Source organism: Parus major, chromosome 10, assembly GCF_001522545.3.
Source record: "Parus major isolate Abel chromosome 10, Parus_major1.1, whole genome shotgun sequence".
Taxonomy (NCBI): domain Eukaryota; kingdom Metazoa; phylum Chordata; class Aves; order Passeriformes; family Paridae; genus Parus; species Parus major.
This window is the reverse complement of record NC_031779.1, coordinates 2,924,213-2,942,236: the sequence shown is the minus strand read 5'-3', so window position 1 is coordinate 2,942,236 and position 18,024 is coordinate 2,924,213. Positions and strand designations below refer to the sequence as shown.

Below are 18,024 nucleotides of genomic sequence, written 5' to 3'. Positions count from 1 at the left end.
GGGACAGAATTGGTCTAAAGAACTTCTCGCTCTCTTATTGTAGTATTGTGAATCTTTTGTATTTTGCTTGACATTACGTTCTCTAGAAAACTAGAGGATATTTCCAAAATTTATAAAGGCCTTTCATTCCAGAATCCATTAGGCCCAGGATCTGAAGCAAATTAAAATTGATAGATAGAGGAACTGAGTCTTAAGGTTGAAGGCTCATGGCTGAAAGACAATCTCAAAGTTACATTAATCTGAGCGTATGATCAGAAACTCAAGCATGAGTTAAATTCCAAGTAAGATGGGCAGCACATGTGGTGGATGAAAATTAAAACATAGTGAGTTTTCCCTCTTTTTCTGACAGGTGGTGACAGACACCAGTACTTTCATATGACTAAGGCAGATTGCCAGTGTCACCCCACTGAACTGACACATACCTCATATTCAGGGTGTCTTAAGGATTTGTGATATTCTGCTGCTGTTGTTAAAAGCATGAGTGAAATTCCAGCTCTGTCCAAATGAAATTTCATGTTGGATTCATATGGATTTCTATTCTTACCTTAAAAGCCATTAATAGGCTGCAAAAATTAGGTTCATGTGTGATAAACTCAAATCTAATCCGAGATGGCCTGCCAGATATCTAAGTAGATCTAAAAACATTAATTCTAGTATGTTCTTCAAAAGGGTACGTATTTTTTTCTTCACTATTCTGAAGAGTGACTGGACTGATCTTGCTTGGCTTGAAAACAAAAAGATGTGGCTGCAGGTTTCTGGTTTGGCTTTTCACTGCACTTCCAGGGAGTAGGAAAAAGAGATCAAAAAACAATATCAAGATTTGACTCTTGACAGATGAAAGCAGACCAAACTTCTTTGAAACTAAATTGGTACTTGATTTACTTCCGTTAATAATTATTTGGTTTAATACAACTTGACTATATTAGTGTCCATCCCAAACATTTGAATTCAGAAATGCAGTTGTTTTTAGCCAAGGAAGTATAAGCCCAACTTTGGGTTTCAAATTTAATATTTTAATATATAATCCAAGGGAGATTTGGGGAGAGTGGGTGCATATGTTTCTTTGTTTTGGGGTGTGTGTTTGTTTCTTCTGAGAAACAGTATTTGTTTGAAATTGAAACAAAAAAATCATGGTTTGTGGGGGGAGTGTCTGTGTTATGAAATTTGTTCAAATGATCATCTGACTATATGCTGACTGAGCCCAGAGTCATTTAGTTTCCCAGACCAGAAAAAGTCAGATGTTTTCAGTCCAGTGGAGCTGTTGATGCCAGGCTCTTTGCTATCAGCATGTGCAGTGGCACATTTCAAAAGCAAACTAATCCAGAGCTTCCAGCAGTGAGCTCAGGAGCATCATGCACGCGGCGTTGTGCCGGAGCCCTGTGGTCCCTGTTGAGATCCCTGTGTTGTGCTGTACAGAGGGATCATCCCCCTGGGAACTCTGTCTGGCCCAGGTGCAGCTCTGTGTGTGCAGGTTTGACCTCATGTTCCAGCCAAGGTCCCCCAGCAGCAGGTGAGAGCAGAGCAGGAGATGCTCAGGTGTGCAGGGAAGTGCTGTGAACTTGAGCCCTGTGTGAAGAGCATGAGCCCTGTGCCCAATCCTGTTCAAAACAAAAAATCCTGCTTAGGGCTCTCTCCCTTACTGAGGAAGTCCAAACTGGGAAGACTGGACAAATCTGTAAAAGGACCTTTTAGCTATGTGATTGTTTTGTTTTGTTTGTTCTCTGGACTCGAGAACTCTGTGGTGTGGGGATTTTTTCTACCTCATGCAGGAACTATAGATAACTGTGGGGATCACCAATTTATTACAGCTAAATTAAAGTGGTTTGTAAAATGGAAGGGAAAATGGCATGTCTGGAATTACTCCAGAGAAAGAGATCAAATGAATAATCTTCTGGCTTATTTATTTATTGAGGAGCTAAGAGCAGACTTGCTATTTGGATGCCTTTGTAAATGGACAGGTTTTGCACATCTTTGAGATCCATATTGTTCTCAGTATTTGTCACAGTATTAAACTTTCTCAAGCAGAAGGACCCCAGTGCAGAGAATACCTTTTCTTTGCCCCATGGCATCTTCTGCGTTAGCAACACTGTGGATTGCTGCAGTACCTGCCAGACCTGTGCCTTTCCTGGAAAATGTTGAGAACCATCAATTCCAGCAGTGCCAGTATGCACCATGTAGCATAAACTGAATGAGAGCCCAGAGGAGCTGTGGGCAGCCCTTGTGTTGAAAGCCTGTTGATGCTGGACTATTTGCAGGTCACAGAACCTGTCTGGAGATCTCCTCCCCAGCTTCCATGTGAAGAGAGAGCACAAGGAAGGAGCATGAGTGGAGTTGTTTTGTGACTTTCCCAAACAGAGCAGCTCCTCCTGTTTCTTTTGGTTTGGAAGTGCCATGTGCTGCACACCTGCAGGCTCCTAGGAAAGAGGGTGGGCTTGGCTGGGCTCGCCTCAGGGTCTGTTTTGGATTAGTCCTCCTCTAAAGGTTGGTTCCAGCTACTGTTATTTGTTCTGTAGTCCAGATTTGCAGCACTGAAATGTTCAGGATTCAGCCAATGATCGTGTTGCATTTGTGAAGAGATTATTGTAATTGTGCACAACATAATTTTTCTCATTTTTGGCCCATCTAGACTTCTGTCTAGAAGGTGTGAGTTACACTTAGGAATAATGAGGGTCTTTTAGTTACATGATTACATGCTGGTTTTTTTTTCCTTGAACAGCATGCTGCTTAATTTTAGCATACAGGATAATTCCACAAGGGGAGAGAATTATGACTGCATGAGCAAGTGCAAATCTACCATTTCCTAATTTGTGAATGCCTTCTCCCCACCTCCCCAACCTTTCCTGCAATGGAGGAGCGTTTTCCTTTTTTTTTTAAATGTGATGTATTTAAAAACTTTGCTGTTGATGCCTCTGTGAAAAAGATGCAAAATCCAATGTCCCTTTTTCCTTGAAATAAAAAGCTCCTTCTCTTGCGTCTCTTGTTTTTTGGACGCTGCATAGGAATGTTAAAGGTTAAGGAAGTTAATTTGCTTTTTGTTTTCTGTGTGGCATCTATGTGTTCATTATTTTTTGACAAATCTAATACTTTATCAAATTCTTGTCTTACATAAGGCATTAGGTTTAATCAAAAGATTTTTTTTTAATATCATAACCTGTCATTTTTCGTGTTGGGGAAAAAAGAAAAACCAGTTTTGTTTAATCCAAAGTAAAGCAAGGAAGTGCTGGAACCACACCTGCAAATTTGTCAGTTTTTCCCCTTCAGAAGTGCAAGTTGCTGGATTCCTGAAGGGAACAGTTTTGGCATACATGAACAATAAAACTTTTTAAATGTAGATGATTGGAGCTAATTAAAATTCTCAGGAGAAAAACAGTGGTGATCCCAGGGGGCCTGGGAATTTCAGTTCTTGGAGAAATGCATCTTGCAGTAGGAGCAAGTAGCGATCACATCAGAATCAGGATGATATCCATGGTGTTCATCACCAAAAAATTTAGCTTGGCTAATTCACAAGAGCTTAATGTATAAATTGCTCTTGCCATTTCGCTTTGAAAGCTTCTGGGGTAATGTCTGCTTAGGTGTTTCCCCTACTGTTACTACTCATATTTCAGATTATTTCTTTTCTTCTTGTTTTTCTGAATAGCTCCCTGTCCTCTTTAGGATTGCCCTGCTGGCACACAAGTAGCCATCATTTGCATTTATGCTTTAAAGTGTGTAAGGCTTTCGATTTATAGATTGAAATAACATAACTTGTTTGCACAAAGGAAGCAAAATTCTGTTTCTTGATGTGGACTAGATTCAGATTAAAAAGCTCCAGTGTGCCAAAAGAGAAAGTCCCACAGAAGCCTTCCTGTTCTGCTCCCCTTCCTCAGTCTCTTCAGTGATTTCATGCCAGGTGTCTGCTGCAGCTGAATATTGCCAATGGCCAGGGCTTTGCACATCGTCCTTGAGTGTTTCTGATGTAAAGTCTTTCTGCTCTGTGTGCTTTGTTTCTTTAGCTGTGCACAATGCCTTGCCCTGCACTCTCACTTTTGCTGACACAACTATTTTTGGAGCTGTACTATGACCTGTATCAGGGAAGCCATCCTGCTTTTTTCTTTTTTTATTTTTTAATGGATGGGGTGTGGGCAGAGGAAGGAGCCAGAGCTGGTGAGAACCAACCCCACATTGCAGCCACAGTGGTGTCTCCCTGAGTGGGGCCTGTGACATTTCCTTTGAATGTAAACTCTGAGCCTGTCCAAGTGTCTTAAGCTGCTATTGGGGGATTTACTAGAAGAACATGTCAGAATTCTGTTTTGTAGCTACCTTGTAAGGGGACAAACTTGGATACTTCAGTTAGCATCTGAATTTTTACAGGAGCTTACAGAGTCATGATAATACGCCTTAGAACATAAGCAAGTGCAGCAAACAGCTCTGAATCATGTTGTCTACAGCTCAGCTGAATAGGGTACAAGTCAGTAGGGACTTTGGTGCAAAAGGCTTAAATTAAATCATCTTCCTACTCCTCACCCCCAGTTGGGCCCACTACATTGCGACACATTTTGTGAGACTGTGCTTAAATCAATTCTAAAAGCCATGGTTTTCATGTGCCAGTGGAGTATATATATATTTTATTTTGAAGTTTGCTATTGGAGTTTTGTTTTAGTTTAGAGTGTATGTACACCATGTGCTATGCTTTAGCACACATTTTCCAAACTCTGTTCTATGCTTTTTGTTGTTTCAGCTGGATTTTATCTCCTATTAGCAAGGTGTGGTGACTGACAATAGAAGGTTGATGTAAACATTAACAAATTAACTGGGGCAGGATGTGTGCTGGGCAAGGCCGGCAGCAGGAACCTTTGCTCAAGTGCAGTGCATGACCCCAGCACAGCTGGGAGCAGATTGCTTGCCAGTGCCCCTGCACAGGAGAGGGGGAAATCACAGTCAACCCAAGGGCACTGGCATGTGTAGTGAGGGTGCTGAGAACAGAGCAAAGCTGAAGGGCTTGGAAGGCAAGGACAGCGCTTCTAAGCATTTTGAAGATCTTGCCTCAGAGCTCAGTGGTTGGGGTGCAACTTCTTTCAGTGCTAAAGGGGTGAAGAGCTGAATCATCTTGGCTGAGATTTGAGCTGTGATCCCACACGTTTTAAGCTGGGCTACCAGTTGCAAACATACACTTCCCAACAGATCACACTGTCCTCTTGGTACATATGAGGTGCAAGTCATTTGGTGCACTGAATGTTTCTGCTTATTTCACTGCTTGAAAGCTTGCACTAGAAACTAGTGGGATACTTCTTTCCTTTCTGCCATATCTCCCTTCTAAACTTTTTCTGTTAAACTTTGGAAACTGTGCTCCTGCTACAGCCATCTCACCTGGAAAACACACCATGGAACAAACAATTGCTAAAGTCTCAGGGGTTGAGCATTGGCCATGCTCACGTGGCAGTTCAGTAATGCTGTGTGCTGCCTACTCTCAATTCTTCAAAGTGGGGAAAAAAAGCCAAAACCCCTGGATCTGTTAGTAATTCCATGAGATGAGACATTTTTGTCTACTGAACATTGAGTGTGTTAGGTGGGGAAAGGGCTGTATGGAAAAATTTTCACTCAGGTGATGATGGGTGGAATAACCAAAAATTGTCCTCTGCCTATCTTTGTTAACAGGGAAGAGCAACATCATTCCAATATGCCTATAGGAGAATCCTATAGGAATGCAAGCAGGAGATAAGTTTAAAAGAATAAAATTGCTCTGCTGATCCCCTGCTGCCTTTAAACACCAATCAGTTGCACAGAAATTTCATGTGGAAGTTGCAAGTGGTTTATGTTGCTATAAAATGTGATTTTTTTTAAAGGAAGTTGAAAACAGGTGAGGTGGAGTGGATGGTTAAAAAAAAATGTCTTTACAGAATACCAGTATATATCAAGATACTTCTGTTGCTTGCATAAAGCCTGGAAAGAAGTATGAATCCCAGAAATCCATTTAGGAGATACATGCATACATACACACAACCTATTACATCTTGTCCTCTCACTGCACTTACTGTCTCTTCAGTTCATTAAATACATTAGTAATTTTTACCAGAGGTTACTCACGTTTTGCCCCTTTTTTGTTTCAGGAAGGCTGCAGTGAGTCCTTTGGAGAGCTGAGTTCCCACCTCTCCCTTTGGGTGTCTCGGCGTTGCTTGTCTCAGCCCGGTGAGCTCCTTGTGTCATGGTAGCGATCCCTGCAGCTGCAGCGAGCTGGACTCTGCTCCCTGCAGAAGAGCTGCTGCCCTCCTGCCAGCGGCTCCTTCAGGCCTGGGGTGAGCAAACTTTACCTGTAGAGCTGCCAGATCCAGCAGGAGTGAGCTGGCCTGCCTTAGTGCTGCTGCCACTGGTCACATCCAGTTCAGAGCCTCGGCTGAGTTGTAAAACACAATTCTGTTTGATTGCAAATGTACTTCCAGCTTTGGGAAAGCAAGAGACTCTTTTCTGGAGGGACAAATATTTAATGTTTGTTTCCTGGCCTGTTCCCTAGAATCTTAGCATTAATCTAAAAAAGAAGATTTCTTAAAATCTTGCTGTCCAGTTTTTGTCATTGCTTTGTTTTCTAAGTTCCCTTTGGGGGTGAGATTGGGGTTAACAGCACTGTGTTGTCTCCTGAATAAATGGCAAGGTTTTACGAGGTTAAGAAGTTTCCATATGTACATTTGCCTGTCTGTCCTCTAAGGCTAGTTTCCATCAGTCCTATTCCCGTTTCCTAAATCAGCATGTACTTCTTATTCTCCAGGCCTGCAATTGCAGTTAGAGCAGGATTCTCAGTATGCTCAGTCACACAAGATGCATGCACAATACCTCATGCCTTGACCATTTTCTCGTGCTGAGTGCTTAGAACAACTGATTTGGGTAAAATTTTTCATTAAAAATTGTTTGGGGTTGTTTCATGTTGTAAAAATGTCAACTGAAATGAGATGTTAGGGAGCTAACCTTGCTAAACAAGCCTGAGTCTTATATTTTAGTTTTGTTGTGCTGGTAGGTGCAACAATTGCTATCAGAAAGCTCTGTGTGATTGAAATATTCATAATTTTAGGCAAATGTTTTAGTATTTTGCTGCTTTAGGGATATAGTAAATAAAATAATTTAAGGCATACAAGTACCAGGGAATAGACTCCCATTGATACTTGAATGGATATCAAATTAAGTTTCTGCTGTATTAGCAAAGCTTTATCTGAAAAAAATTTGCTTCTTACTCTGTCTTTAGGAATATTACAAGATTGTAAATAAATGGAGGGTGTGTGTCTTTCTATAGTATGTGTAGTCTTTTGTTTTAAAGTTGTCCTCTTCATATGAACAATTAAATTGCTTTTAGCTGACTTTATCTACCTGAGGAGGGTGATCACACTGTAGAACTTTTTTTCTTGCATACCCAGGCACATTATCTGGAAAATGTGAAAATGCATTGGCTACATTTTGCGTTTTTGTAAAATTACAAAACATGAAATAAAGCCGTGGAAATGGCTCTACAAAAGATGTAAGTTCAATTTATTATTTTTATATGAAGTGATTGTTAAGGATCTTAAGTTACATTTGTATGTCTCCACTGTAAATACGTGACTAACAATTCTGCCTATGACTCTAGAGCAAAGTTTAGTGTAAGAGCATTTTTCATGATCATTGGTGTTACGGTAAGTAATTCTAATTTGCCAGTGTTTATTTCTGCATAATCAAAATAAGAGTCTGTTTTTATGTTATTTGTAAGATTTTTGTAGCACCTAATCTTCACAATAGCTTCACAAGGTCTCTCATGATTTTAAGAGCTTTTGTTTGTTGTGTGGTACTCATTTTTCCTGCTTCCCAAACCTTCTGTGGTACTCTGATACTGTGTATCAGTAGGTTGCATTCTCACAGGCTTGTCCTCTTTTGCTCTGGTGGCCGTGCATCACTTCAGGTACAGCGGACAAGTGGAGATTTTGCCTTTTCCAAATGTGTTGCTGGGTTTTGTTGATCAAAATGCTGTCCTGATAACAGCCCAGCTAGAATGTTTGACAACATGATTTAATTTTTGGATGAGACTTCCTAAGATAGCAAAGGGAGTCAGGAACAGTTCAAACTGGAAAATGGAGAGCAAAGCCCCAAACTTCATTGACAACATTAATGCTTATGTCTAGAAAGTATAAAAAATGGTAAAAAATTGTCTTCCAATAGAATTTACACTCCTGAAGCCATGTGCTTTCTCTGAAAATCCCCTTCCTCCTGTGATCTTGGTCATTTTCTCAACAATCTAGTGGTTTAAAACAGGACCTGTGTTCTTATGGAATTACGTGTCTGTGTGTAAAAGTGAATGCACTGAAACTTTACAGCTTCCATAATATGGAGGAATTAACCTGGAATAAAAACACTTTGAAAAAGAATTATGGAGGGGAATTAAACTTCGACACATTTGCAACATGACAATAGAAGTCAGTGTTAGAAATCAAAATTCTTTAGATTTCTTTCAGCTGTGTTTTACATAACCTTGTTTTGCTTCTTGCAGAGACCTGATCTGGCAAGGCTAGAACTTTAATGCAAAGCTGCTGGAAGTAGTTAAATATTGGAACAACTGCTGATTTGGTTGCATCCTCCAACATGACCAATCCTCAGTAAGTACCATGTGAAACAACTTTAAATGAAGGGGAACAGGCTGTTAACTGGAGAAGAATGATGTGACTTCAGGAAGGTTTTTTATTTGTCTGAAGAGTGTGAATTAGACATGAATAATGCTGTGAGTATGTCTGATGTTACTAGCAGCAGTGGCTGAAAACTAGTATGTTATGTTATTTTCAGATCTGCTTATCTTTCTTTTTCCTGTCACCAAAGCTGTCTGCCAACACCAGTCTGTTTGTTTTTCTTTTCAGTCAAATCAGACTTTATCTGTCACCTGGTCTGTCTAAGAATACATAAACTCTATACTGTTAGGGGAGGGAAGGTTGTACCAACCCATTTCCTTTTTCTTTTATAATACTGGAAATTGTATCATTGTATTCTCTTTCACACAAAACCTGTACCAGCTTGGACTTAAAAAGGTAAATGTCCACAGGATGACACTAAAGGTGAAAATCAAAGAAAATTCTTGCTAAAATTAGCTTTTACCTCTGGGTTTCTGATTTCAGATTGTTTACAGAAGAATACAGTTCTGTTGGAAATGAAAGTATCTCATTACTTTCCATTATTAGTTACACATGAATGAAATAAAAGCTTTTAGGTTGTACTTCCTTTTACCTCCTTTTTCTGACACAGTATGACACAGTTGCAGCCTTTCCCTGCCAAATACTCTACATACAACAGCATTTTACTTTCTTGGGTAATTATGGCAGCAGTCAGCTCCTTTTAATTCAAGAATCATGTCCTCCATCTGAAAGAATTAGTCTAATGGTGAGACTCTGACACTGGAAACTTTCAAAACAGAATTTTAGTTCCTTCTAGACCCACATCTTTAAATGATATCCTTATACCAGTTAGGTGGTAAAGCAGTCTCTTATTTTCAGGGGGAAAAAAGGAACTGCTAATCAGGTTGCTTAAATTTCTGGAAGATTTTAATAAGCTTCTTTAAAATAAAATCAGCAATGCAATTTTTGTAGTCAAATAACACAGCGTGCTAAGAACTTTTTGACTATATTCCTATGGAAAGAGAGTATCTTCATACCTGCTGTAAACCTCTGAGAGTAGCCTGAGATTTCTTCTGAAGTTACCAGGCTCCCCTGGAAGAAAGCTGGAGAAGTTTGTGCTTGAACATCCGTGGAATCAAACAGGGCAAGCAGCTTTGCTGGGTGCTGCAAAGATCAGCCTTTGACATGCAAGCTCTGTCCTACAGCCAAGTCATCCTGTGCATGCACTAATGGTAACAGATAAAATTCCTACACAAGTAGTATCTTCTTCTAAATGTGGGAGACATACACATTGTCAGACTGTTTTTACCTGTGTGGAGTTTCCATTAGTGTTAGTGGGCTGCTGTAAGAATACATGAGCAGATTTAGAAGCTTTACATAAGGTTAGTTAAGATAATCTTTATGGAGGAGGCCATAATTCTTCTGAATCACTGTTCTCTTTCAGAACTATTTTGAAATAACTTGTAACAGAGTGATCCTTTTTAGGTAAATGTAGCAAAGCTGCCATCCGTCAAAACTGTTGGAATCAGTATTCAAATCTACAGTGGAAGAGGGGTCTAACTGCATCTATTAGTTAACTGTTGATTTGTATATAGTAATTAAAAAGCCTAGCTGTTCATTGCTCACCAGTCTAACTTGCAGTGAGTCTTTAGTTGGTATAGTTACATGATTTCTTTCTATTTTGCATAAATATTTCCCTTTTGGGCTTATGCATTTTTCCTCTATTTGTTTATAACTTGGTCATTTATATTTAGTGCTTTTGAAGCAGATTCAGCAGAGTGAAATGGTGTTTTCCTTTGTGAAGTTTCTGTTGATCACAGTGAGATCTACTAAAGTTTGGAGAGATTTGATCTGCCTCTTTAATGACAACACCTGCTTAATGACCTTGCAGAGGCCTTTTAAGTTGCTGTCTCTTCAGGATTTTATGAAGTTCTTGTCCCTAACTTCCTTTTACCTGCTTACTCATTTATATTTCTTTATGTGTATACATGTGCTTATTACATTTTCAGGCCTACAATTGAAGGTGGTGTTTCAGAAGTTGAGATTATTTCCCAACAAGTGGAAGAAGAGACCAAAAGCATTGCCCCTGTGCAGCTTGTTAATTTTGCTTATCGAGATCTACCTTTAGCTGCACTTGATCTGTCTGTAGCTGGGTCCCAGCTTTTGTCAAATTTGGATGAGGAGTACCAAAGAGAAGGGTAAGTACAAAGGGCAGATTTTTGTTGTGTCATTTTAGATTACAGGAATTTCATGGCCTGTAAAGCAGGACACCTTAAGTTGGAGAAGTGCAGCCAGTTGTCCTTAAACTCTTTGTAAAATCATTGTCACAGGATGGAGGAGACCTTTTCTAATATCACTAATCTGGGTTGGTTATGGCTGTTTATCATTTTAAGTGGTTCATAGCTACTGTTTGACCACAGTCTGGAAACTTTTTCTCAGGAATAACCAGATTAAATACCTGGCCTCTCAGACGAGCAGAATGGTCTGGTAAAAGCTCCTTGAGAAAGGTGTTCAGGGTGATGAGAGTTGGCTGCCATGACTTGTGTACATAACTGTACATCTCCTGACTGAGAGATACCTGGTACAGCTAATTCCAGGACAGATAATGTACTTGTTACTCAGTAATTTGAATTGTGTAGTTTGCTAATGTGAGAATGTTGTCTTTGATAATGTACAAAGTATATACATACTCCTGTTTCATAGAACTGTGGTTCCAGGTTTATTGCAATAAAAGATCTTAATCAGTTCATAGCATCTGCCCAAACACAGCCCAATGTCAGATTATGTAGCATTGTTGTCCTACAGGACATTAGAAGTCATCCTTATCCCTGGTTCAGGCTTGAAGTAGCTGTAGGTGGACTGCTGTACTAAATTCTTTATGAAAGATTTGGGTCAACTGGAGAGAATCCAGAGGAAGGCAGTGAGAATGATTAGAGGCTCAGAAAACCTGCCGTGGAGTACTGATTGAAATAACTGTGTTTCACATGAAGAAGAGACTTTGTGGGAGGCTTCTAAGAGAGTTCAGTGAGGAAGGGACCAGCCCATTCTTGATCTCCATGAGGAGCAGAAGAGCTTGAATTGCAGCAGAGAGTAGTGAGGGCAGCAAAGTGTTGGGGGGGAGGCTGCTGGTTCATGTGGGAAGAAGGGGGATAGAGGTACAATTGCTGGATGTCTTCAGGAGGATATATTTGTCAGGAATGCTAACCACTGTATTTAACTATATTTAACATCCCTCAGGACAGAGATGGGGTGAGCACTGGTGCCAGCTCTCCCTGTTTCTGTGCCTGCTATTCCCTGGGTGTCACACTGAACACAGACCTACTCCACTGTCAGTAAGGTCCTGGGAGAGCACTTCCCTGTAAGCCATATAGAATGCTCACTGCTGAAGACTTTAAAAAGCTTTATATAAGCCTCCATTTATTAACAACTCATCCACATAGTGCGTTTTAACCTGTGCTCTGTAATTAGCAGAGACCTGCTTTATCTCAGCTCAGCAGGTATTCTGTGTGGTACTCAGGAAGCAAGATGTGGGGAAGGCTCTTGCCTTTAATTTCTTTCCAGATTGGACTTTATAAGACTTCTCCAAAAAGTTGTTACTCCAGACAAGGGGAAATACATTTCGAGAGGGTTATGTAAGTATGGTACAACTGTAAAAATACCCTGCATAGCAAAAGAGGCACTTGAAAATTAATTTGAGTATGCAGGTGTAACCCTCAGGCTATTTTGGTGCTGAGTCAATACCAGTTTAGTTCAAATATGCATTTTTATAGATTTTTATGATCTGAAACTCAATTCTTCGCTGTGCCAAAGGGCACAGGTCTCTCACTGTAACCATTAGAGCAGCTCTGCAGTCTTAAGCATGGAAATAGGCTTGTCATTCTTTTCCTCAGCAGAGATCTCTCCCTTCACTCAGACTTCTTTTCTGGCTTTGTCAGTCTGAATGGAAATAAGCAGGTGCCCTCCACACCTCCCAGCTGTAGAGTACATTCTCTGAAGAAAATTCAGAGCTTAGGTTGGACATTCCAATGCATTTTGGCTGAGTGTGTTCAGCTGCCTTGTGGGAATGGTGGCTTCTTCCTTTCAGTAGCATACATGAAAACTGATGCCCTGAGAAATTTAGGAGCAGAGCTTGGCTTCAGAAGCCCAGTTGCAAAGTAAAATACTATCCCTGTGCCACCTCCTGGCTAGGCTGACTCCATGTGTTAGCGCCTGCATGTATTCTGTGGGGCTCTGATATTCTAGGTCTGCAGCTGATCTAGACAAGCTGGAGTTGTTGTAATTGCAAGGCTCTGGCATGTGCCTGTGCTTGGACAAGACTGGGTGGTACAAGCTGCATCACTCCACAGCCTTGTTGGACAACATAATTAATTGTCCACAGTCAATAGTTCCTGCTTACTCTGGGCATTCACCAGTCAGTCTCCATTTCCTTGCATGGAGCAGCAAGAGACACATCAGATGAGAGATGAAGGAGAGGGCAAGGAAGGAGTCTTCTGATTTAATGGTTTAGTTGTGTACACCCCAAGGTGCACACACGGTTTTCCTCTACCTTTCCTTCTTTAAAGCTACAATGTGCTCAGGGTCCAAGCACAAATTTGACCTGGTTGCTACCTAGGGGAGCTTTTTGTTTTATCTGAGGGAATGTTTCTCTTCACAAAACTGAGATTAATAGGCAGTTGGGAATAGGTGGGTCATAAACTTTGTTGTGTGCCTGGAAACTCTCAGATGGTGTCACATGAGCTACCCCTCACACAAGAAAAGAAAAAAATGAGAAGGAAAAGGAGAAAGAAAGTTATGATCTGTCTTTAACTTGTTAGACAGACCATATGTAAGCTGACATTCCTGTGGCTTTAACACTGGAATAAAAATCTTACTTTGTGCAGTGTGATAGGTCTTTGCCTTTTCACATCAAATTCTCAGGGCAGTCAGTTCCTGTTGTTGGTGTTGTTGAAGGAATTTTGTGGACACTTTGAGCTGGTTTTGTCAGACATTTAAATGACAGTGCTGATCCTGTGCTAAGCAACAAAGAAAGGACTGCAGATTAGAGGCACATTAAACCTGCTTGTGATGTACACCTGTAAGTAGTGAAAGTATAATCAGGCAAGAAAAACCTTTCTACTCTACCTGAAACCCTCAAACAAAACACAAAATGTGCTGTCGTGAATTTACTGGAGAGGCTGTGGCTGTATTGAACTCAGTTTGTGTGAAAAGAGTATGCCAACATTTATTTAAGGAGGCTAATCACCCAGAAAGGTGAGATGATTTTTCAAATGTTAATACTGCTTTAAATGCCACTCTTAGTTTCTTTTTTTTTTTTTTCCAATGAAGTATTCTGTTTTTAAAAAAATAGTTTCTCTCTTCTGCTTTTTTTACATCACGTCCAATAGAAGTAATGGAGAATAGCAGAAAAATTGACAACATGCAGCAATTAGTACATGGATAAAGAAAAGCTCTCCTTACTATATTCTTTGTAAGTTCCAGTTAATAGGTATCCATCACAATAAATTATAAAAAAAATTTGACAGATAGCTGCACTACAGAATGTATTTTATTATGTGAATATGCAGATAGACAATGAGTCTTTCTCTTGATAAAGATCTGTTTATTTGGGTTGAAAAACAAGGGGGGAGAGATGTGCGCCAACTTTTCAATTATTTGTTGTATTTGTTTTAAGTTGCTGCTCCCAAGTTTTAAAGTTAAACATTTGAAACATTAAGGTGTTTTCAAATACTGTGTTTTACATCAAAAGCTGTAAAGTTTGTGAGTTCACAGAGTTAAATTTCATTTTAATGATTCATTTGACATTAGCTGTAAAATAGTCATGCTGTTGTAATTTAATAATTTATGTTGATCTGTTCATAGCCTTAGATTTGTTTGGTCAGAGCTAGAAAGGGCATTAAACAGTGAGAATATCAGAAAAAAGAAAACCATGAGGAGAGAGAGCAAAAGGAAGAGATACCAAACTGAGTAGAGAATTACAGAGATGCAGAAATTAACACAGAGAGGAGTTGTGAGCTCTCATTTTAAACTGGTTTCAAGACTTTTCTGATGAATGTATTCACCTACCTTGGGAAAAAAGGATGTCTGTTTCTTCTTTTTTCTCTAATGGTACCAAGTAGGTGCTATTATTTTGCTTTTCAGATTCGGTTTTCAGATATTACTTTTGATTTTTTGTGGTATTTTACTTGTGCTTTGTACAAAACTTAAAGGCTCTTTATCTAAAAGAGCTTGACTAGATCAAGGTCTCACATTTTTCTTGTTTCTGCTTTTCTTGCCTTTATCTGGTGGCATAATTAAAAGTAGTCCGTTTTCTGAAAAGTTTTATGCACCTTTGCAGATCTTGGATCTTGAATAATAGTGAATAATGAGGTCCAAGCCCAAGATAAAGTGCAAAGATTTTGGAGGCCACAACTATTTCATGCAGCAAGCTAACTCCTATTTACAAAAGTGAGTTGTAATTTAGTTGTAGCTGCCAGTCGTAGTGTGAATCCAGAAAGATGGTGCAAAATGCTAAGAGGAGGATGCAGTGAATGAGACTGTAGTGCTGATCTGTTCTTTGTGCAGTACTTTATCACTGCTGCTCTCAGTGCTGTGGTCCAAAACAGACCTGCACTGCAGCAGAGAAGGAGCATTCAGCTCAACAGAACCTCTGAGGTGCCCAGCTCTTCAGTAGAGAAAACATGAAATTTTGGGCTGTGTTGCAGAGGTGTTCAGTGATTTAGAAATTTCTGTTTCTGTACACAGACTTTTTAAGTGTTTCTCTTGGTAAATTTTGTTTTCCAGACTAACTCATTACTGTGTTTATCCCAGTACCTCAGTGCTTTGAGTGTATCTCCCCCATGTCTTTTTATCAATTGGTAAAGAGAGCTGTACTGTAAGTAAGACGAAGAATTAATTTTCTAGGTCAGCAATTTTAAGAGTTTTTCTGTTTGGAGATATTTCTGTATTTTTCCAACAGAACTTGTTTTTCCTAGGTAGATTTTGAGGATAGAAATGTAGCATTTGTAGCCCACAGATCACTGTTTGCAAAGGTCCTTTTTGGAGACTGGAAATGACATGAGTCTAATTTGTCTGGCTTAACACTGGAATTAGTTGTCTGAATTGGGGAAGATATGGCTTGGGGCAAAAATTGAAATATGGATAAGCCGTAGGAAAAAGGGGAAATGTGGGAAAGAGGAATATTTGTCTGGAAGGCAGGTCTGTAAAAAAAACCAGCTAAATGCTGAGCAACTTTTAGATCTAGCATTAGATTTAGCATTTAGAAGCAAATCAGATTTTAGGATTGCTTAGGAAAAAGAGCAGAGAATAAAAGAGAGGCCATTGTTGTGTCTCTCTATATATCGAAGCTTTGCCCGAATCTTGAACATGAGTGCAGTTCTGATCCCTGTCAGAAAGAATCTGGTAGATATAAAAGAACTGGAAAAGAATCAAAGAAAAACAGTGATCAAAGATGTGATATGTCTTCCATTGGAGATTACTATGTAAACTAGGACTCTGCAGTCTGGAAAAGAGAAGGGTGACGGAGATTTGGCTGATACTACAAAGTCTGTGACACTGAGAGGTTAAAATAGGTTTGACACCCAGACACCCCCTCCCAATACAGTCTCTAAGGTACATTAATAAGTTAAGGCCCAGTTCCAAAGAAACAAAAAGTGTTTGCTTGTGGCACAGAGGGCAGTAGATGCCTGAAGCTACTTTCAGAAGAATGTGTGTCTGAGAGTAGCTTATCTGAGAGGTTGAACAAGTTTGGGGAAGAGAAATTCATTGAAGGTTACAAAGTATAACCTGAGAAAACACATCTGTTCAGGAAGTGACCAAATGGAAAAGAGTGGGTGAGAATATTAAGGAGAAGGATTGATGCTTGCTATGTTCTCAGTCATCTTGAGGCATCTGCTCATGGCCACTGAGCAGGAGACAGGATGCCAAGCCTTTGTTCAGTATGTTCTAGTATGGCTGTTCTTATGTTTCTTAAAGGGAGTTTTTGAGCTGATGATATATTCCACTAAAGATGCCAGCATAAAAAGGAAAAACCTAATGAGCAATTTTCTAGTGAGAGGAGTCAAAGGCCAGGTAATCACAGGATGTCTGTGGTGCACACAGACAAATGGTGTGGTACACACCTGTAAAGAAAACACAAATGATCCTAGAAAGCTTCAAGTACTTCAAATAGAGCTGGGAAGCATTCATGTAATTAATGAAGCTTATTCCAAAATATTAGCTACTGCTCCAGTTGTCTGTGTTCACATGCAAAGGAGGCTGCTAGGATAGGTACAGAAATTGAGTGTCTGTTCTACAAAAATAATGGGCTTTAATTGAATTGCACACGTGGCTGCCATTACTGTGTGTAATGCATCATGGACAAAATGCCAGCTAGGGAAAAGATCTAATCAAGCTAAAGAATAATACTGGCACAGGAATGAGTGTGTATAAATTGGCCATGGGTGAGTTTGGGGAGAAAAGCAGGGGAATCTCTCTTGCCATTTGAGAAGCAGAATTTTGCAGGAGTCTTCCAAGAAGTGCAGTGAGGTTTGAAATAGTACAAGTTTTAGGGGGAAAAAAGATGAGAGTGTTGTCAATAGTTAAAGTTCTGTAGTTAAAGCAAGCTTGTAGAAGTCCAGAAAAGAAGTGCATAGCTCTGTGTGTTCCATGGAGTTCCTGCTCCAGGCCTCCAGCTGCTCCTTGCAGCCTGCTGTGAGACTCTGCTGTTGGCTTAGGCAGATTTTGTATTGTTATTTAGCCTGTGTTCCTGTCACTTCCTGACCATGGCCTTCTGCTCCTTCAGATTGCAATTTGGATTTCATCCATCCTTCTGTTTTCTGATCATAACCATCTTGTGAGGTGCAAACACTTGCTGTTTAGCCAAGAGAAAGAGAAAAAAAGACAGTGTAAGGTATAATGCAGATTTTGGGGTATTTGTTTACAAGACCAGAAAATAGAAACAGTGACAGCTGTTAACAGCTTGAAAAAAGCTGTTTGTAGTGGTTCCTTACCAGATGAATATGTTCAACCTTTCCCAGTTTTGCCTTATGTTCTTTTTTTTCCAAGCTGTTTATTAGTAAGACTAACAGGATGGTGACAGATTGGCTTTGCACAAAGCCATGTGTGAAAGTATCTTTAAAAAAAAATCACCCTGGGTAAAATTCAACTAAATATATTTTAATGTCTCAGAACAAAACCTTACAGCTCTATGTCACCAACAATTAAATTTTTCCTGCACCAGTACATTTATTGACTTCATCCAGGCATTGCAAGAAAGGTAAATGTTATTTCTGTTGTAGAGACAAAGTAGCTGAAATACCTGATGAACCTGTTCAAAGTCATGCAGGAAAGTTTTCCAAAGTCACACATATCTGTGAATTCAAGCAAACACAGTCAGGACACCAAGAGAATGTGTGCTTATTCTTTGAACAGAATAGGGGATGTTTTTACTAGT

At 39.8% G+C, this 18,024-nt stretch overlaps 2 protein-coding genes across 7 annotated transcripts in view; one reads left to right on the top strand and one right to left on the bottom strand.

Annotated features, from left to right (window-relative positions):
* The window catches only part of NRG4 (neuregulin 4), a 45,204-nt gene extending 39,058 nt beyond the window's left edge, over positions 1-6,146 (bottom strand). For all 3 annotated transcript variants that reach the window (XM_033517075.1, XM_015638679.2, XM_015638682.2), the window contains exon 1: positions 6,064-6,146. The gene's annotated coding sequence lies outside the window, so the exon portion shown is untranslated. The remainder of the gene's footprint in view (positions 1-6,063) is intronic.
* The window catches only part of TMEM266 (transmembrane protein 266), an 81,702-nt gene that overhangs the window by 17,151 nt on the left and 46,527 nt on the right, over positions 1-18,024 (top strand). The window contains exons 3-7 of one of the 4 annotated variants that reach the window (XM_015638671.2): positions 6,087-6,165; positions 6,740-6,855; positions 7,380-7,480; positions 8,483-8,588; positions 10,604-10,792. In XM_015638671.2, coding sequence (XP_015494157.1) covers positions 8,575-8,588; positions 10,604-10,792 — 203 coding nt within the window. In that variant the 5' untranslated portion in view covers positions 6,087-6,165; positions 6,740-6,855; positions 7,380-7,480; positions 8,483-8,574. The other 3 variants (XM_015638670.2, XM_015638669.1, XM_015638673.1) reach the window with 3 other exon arrangements.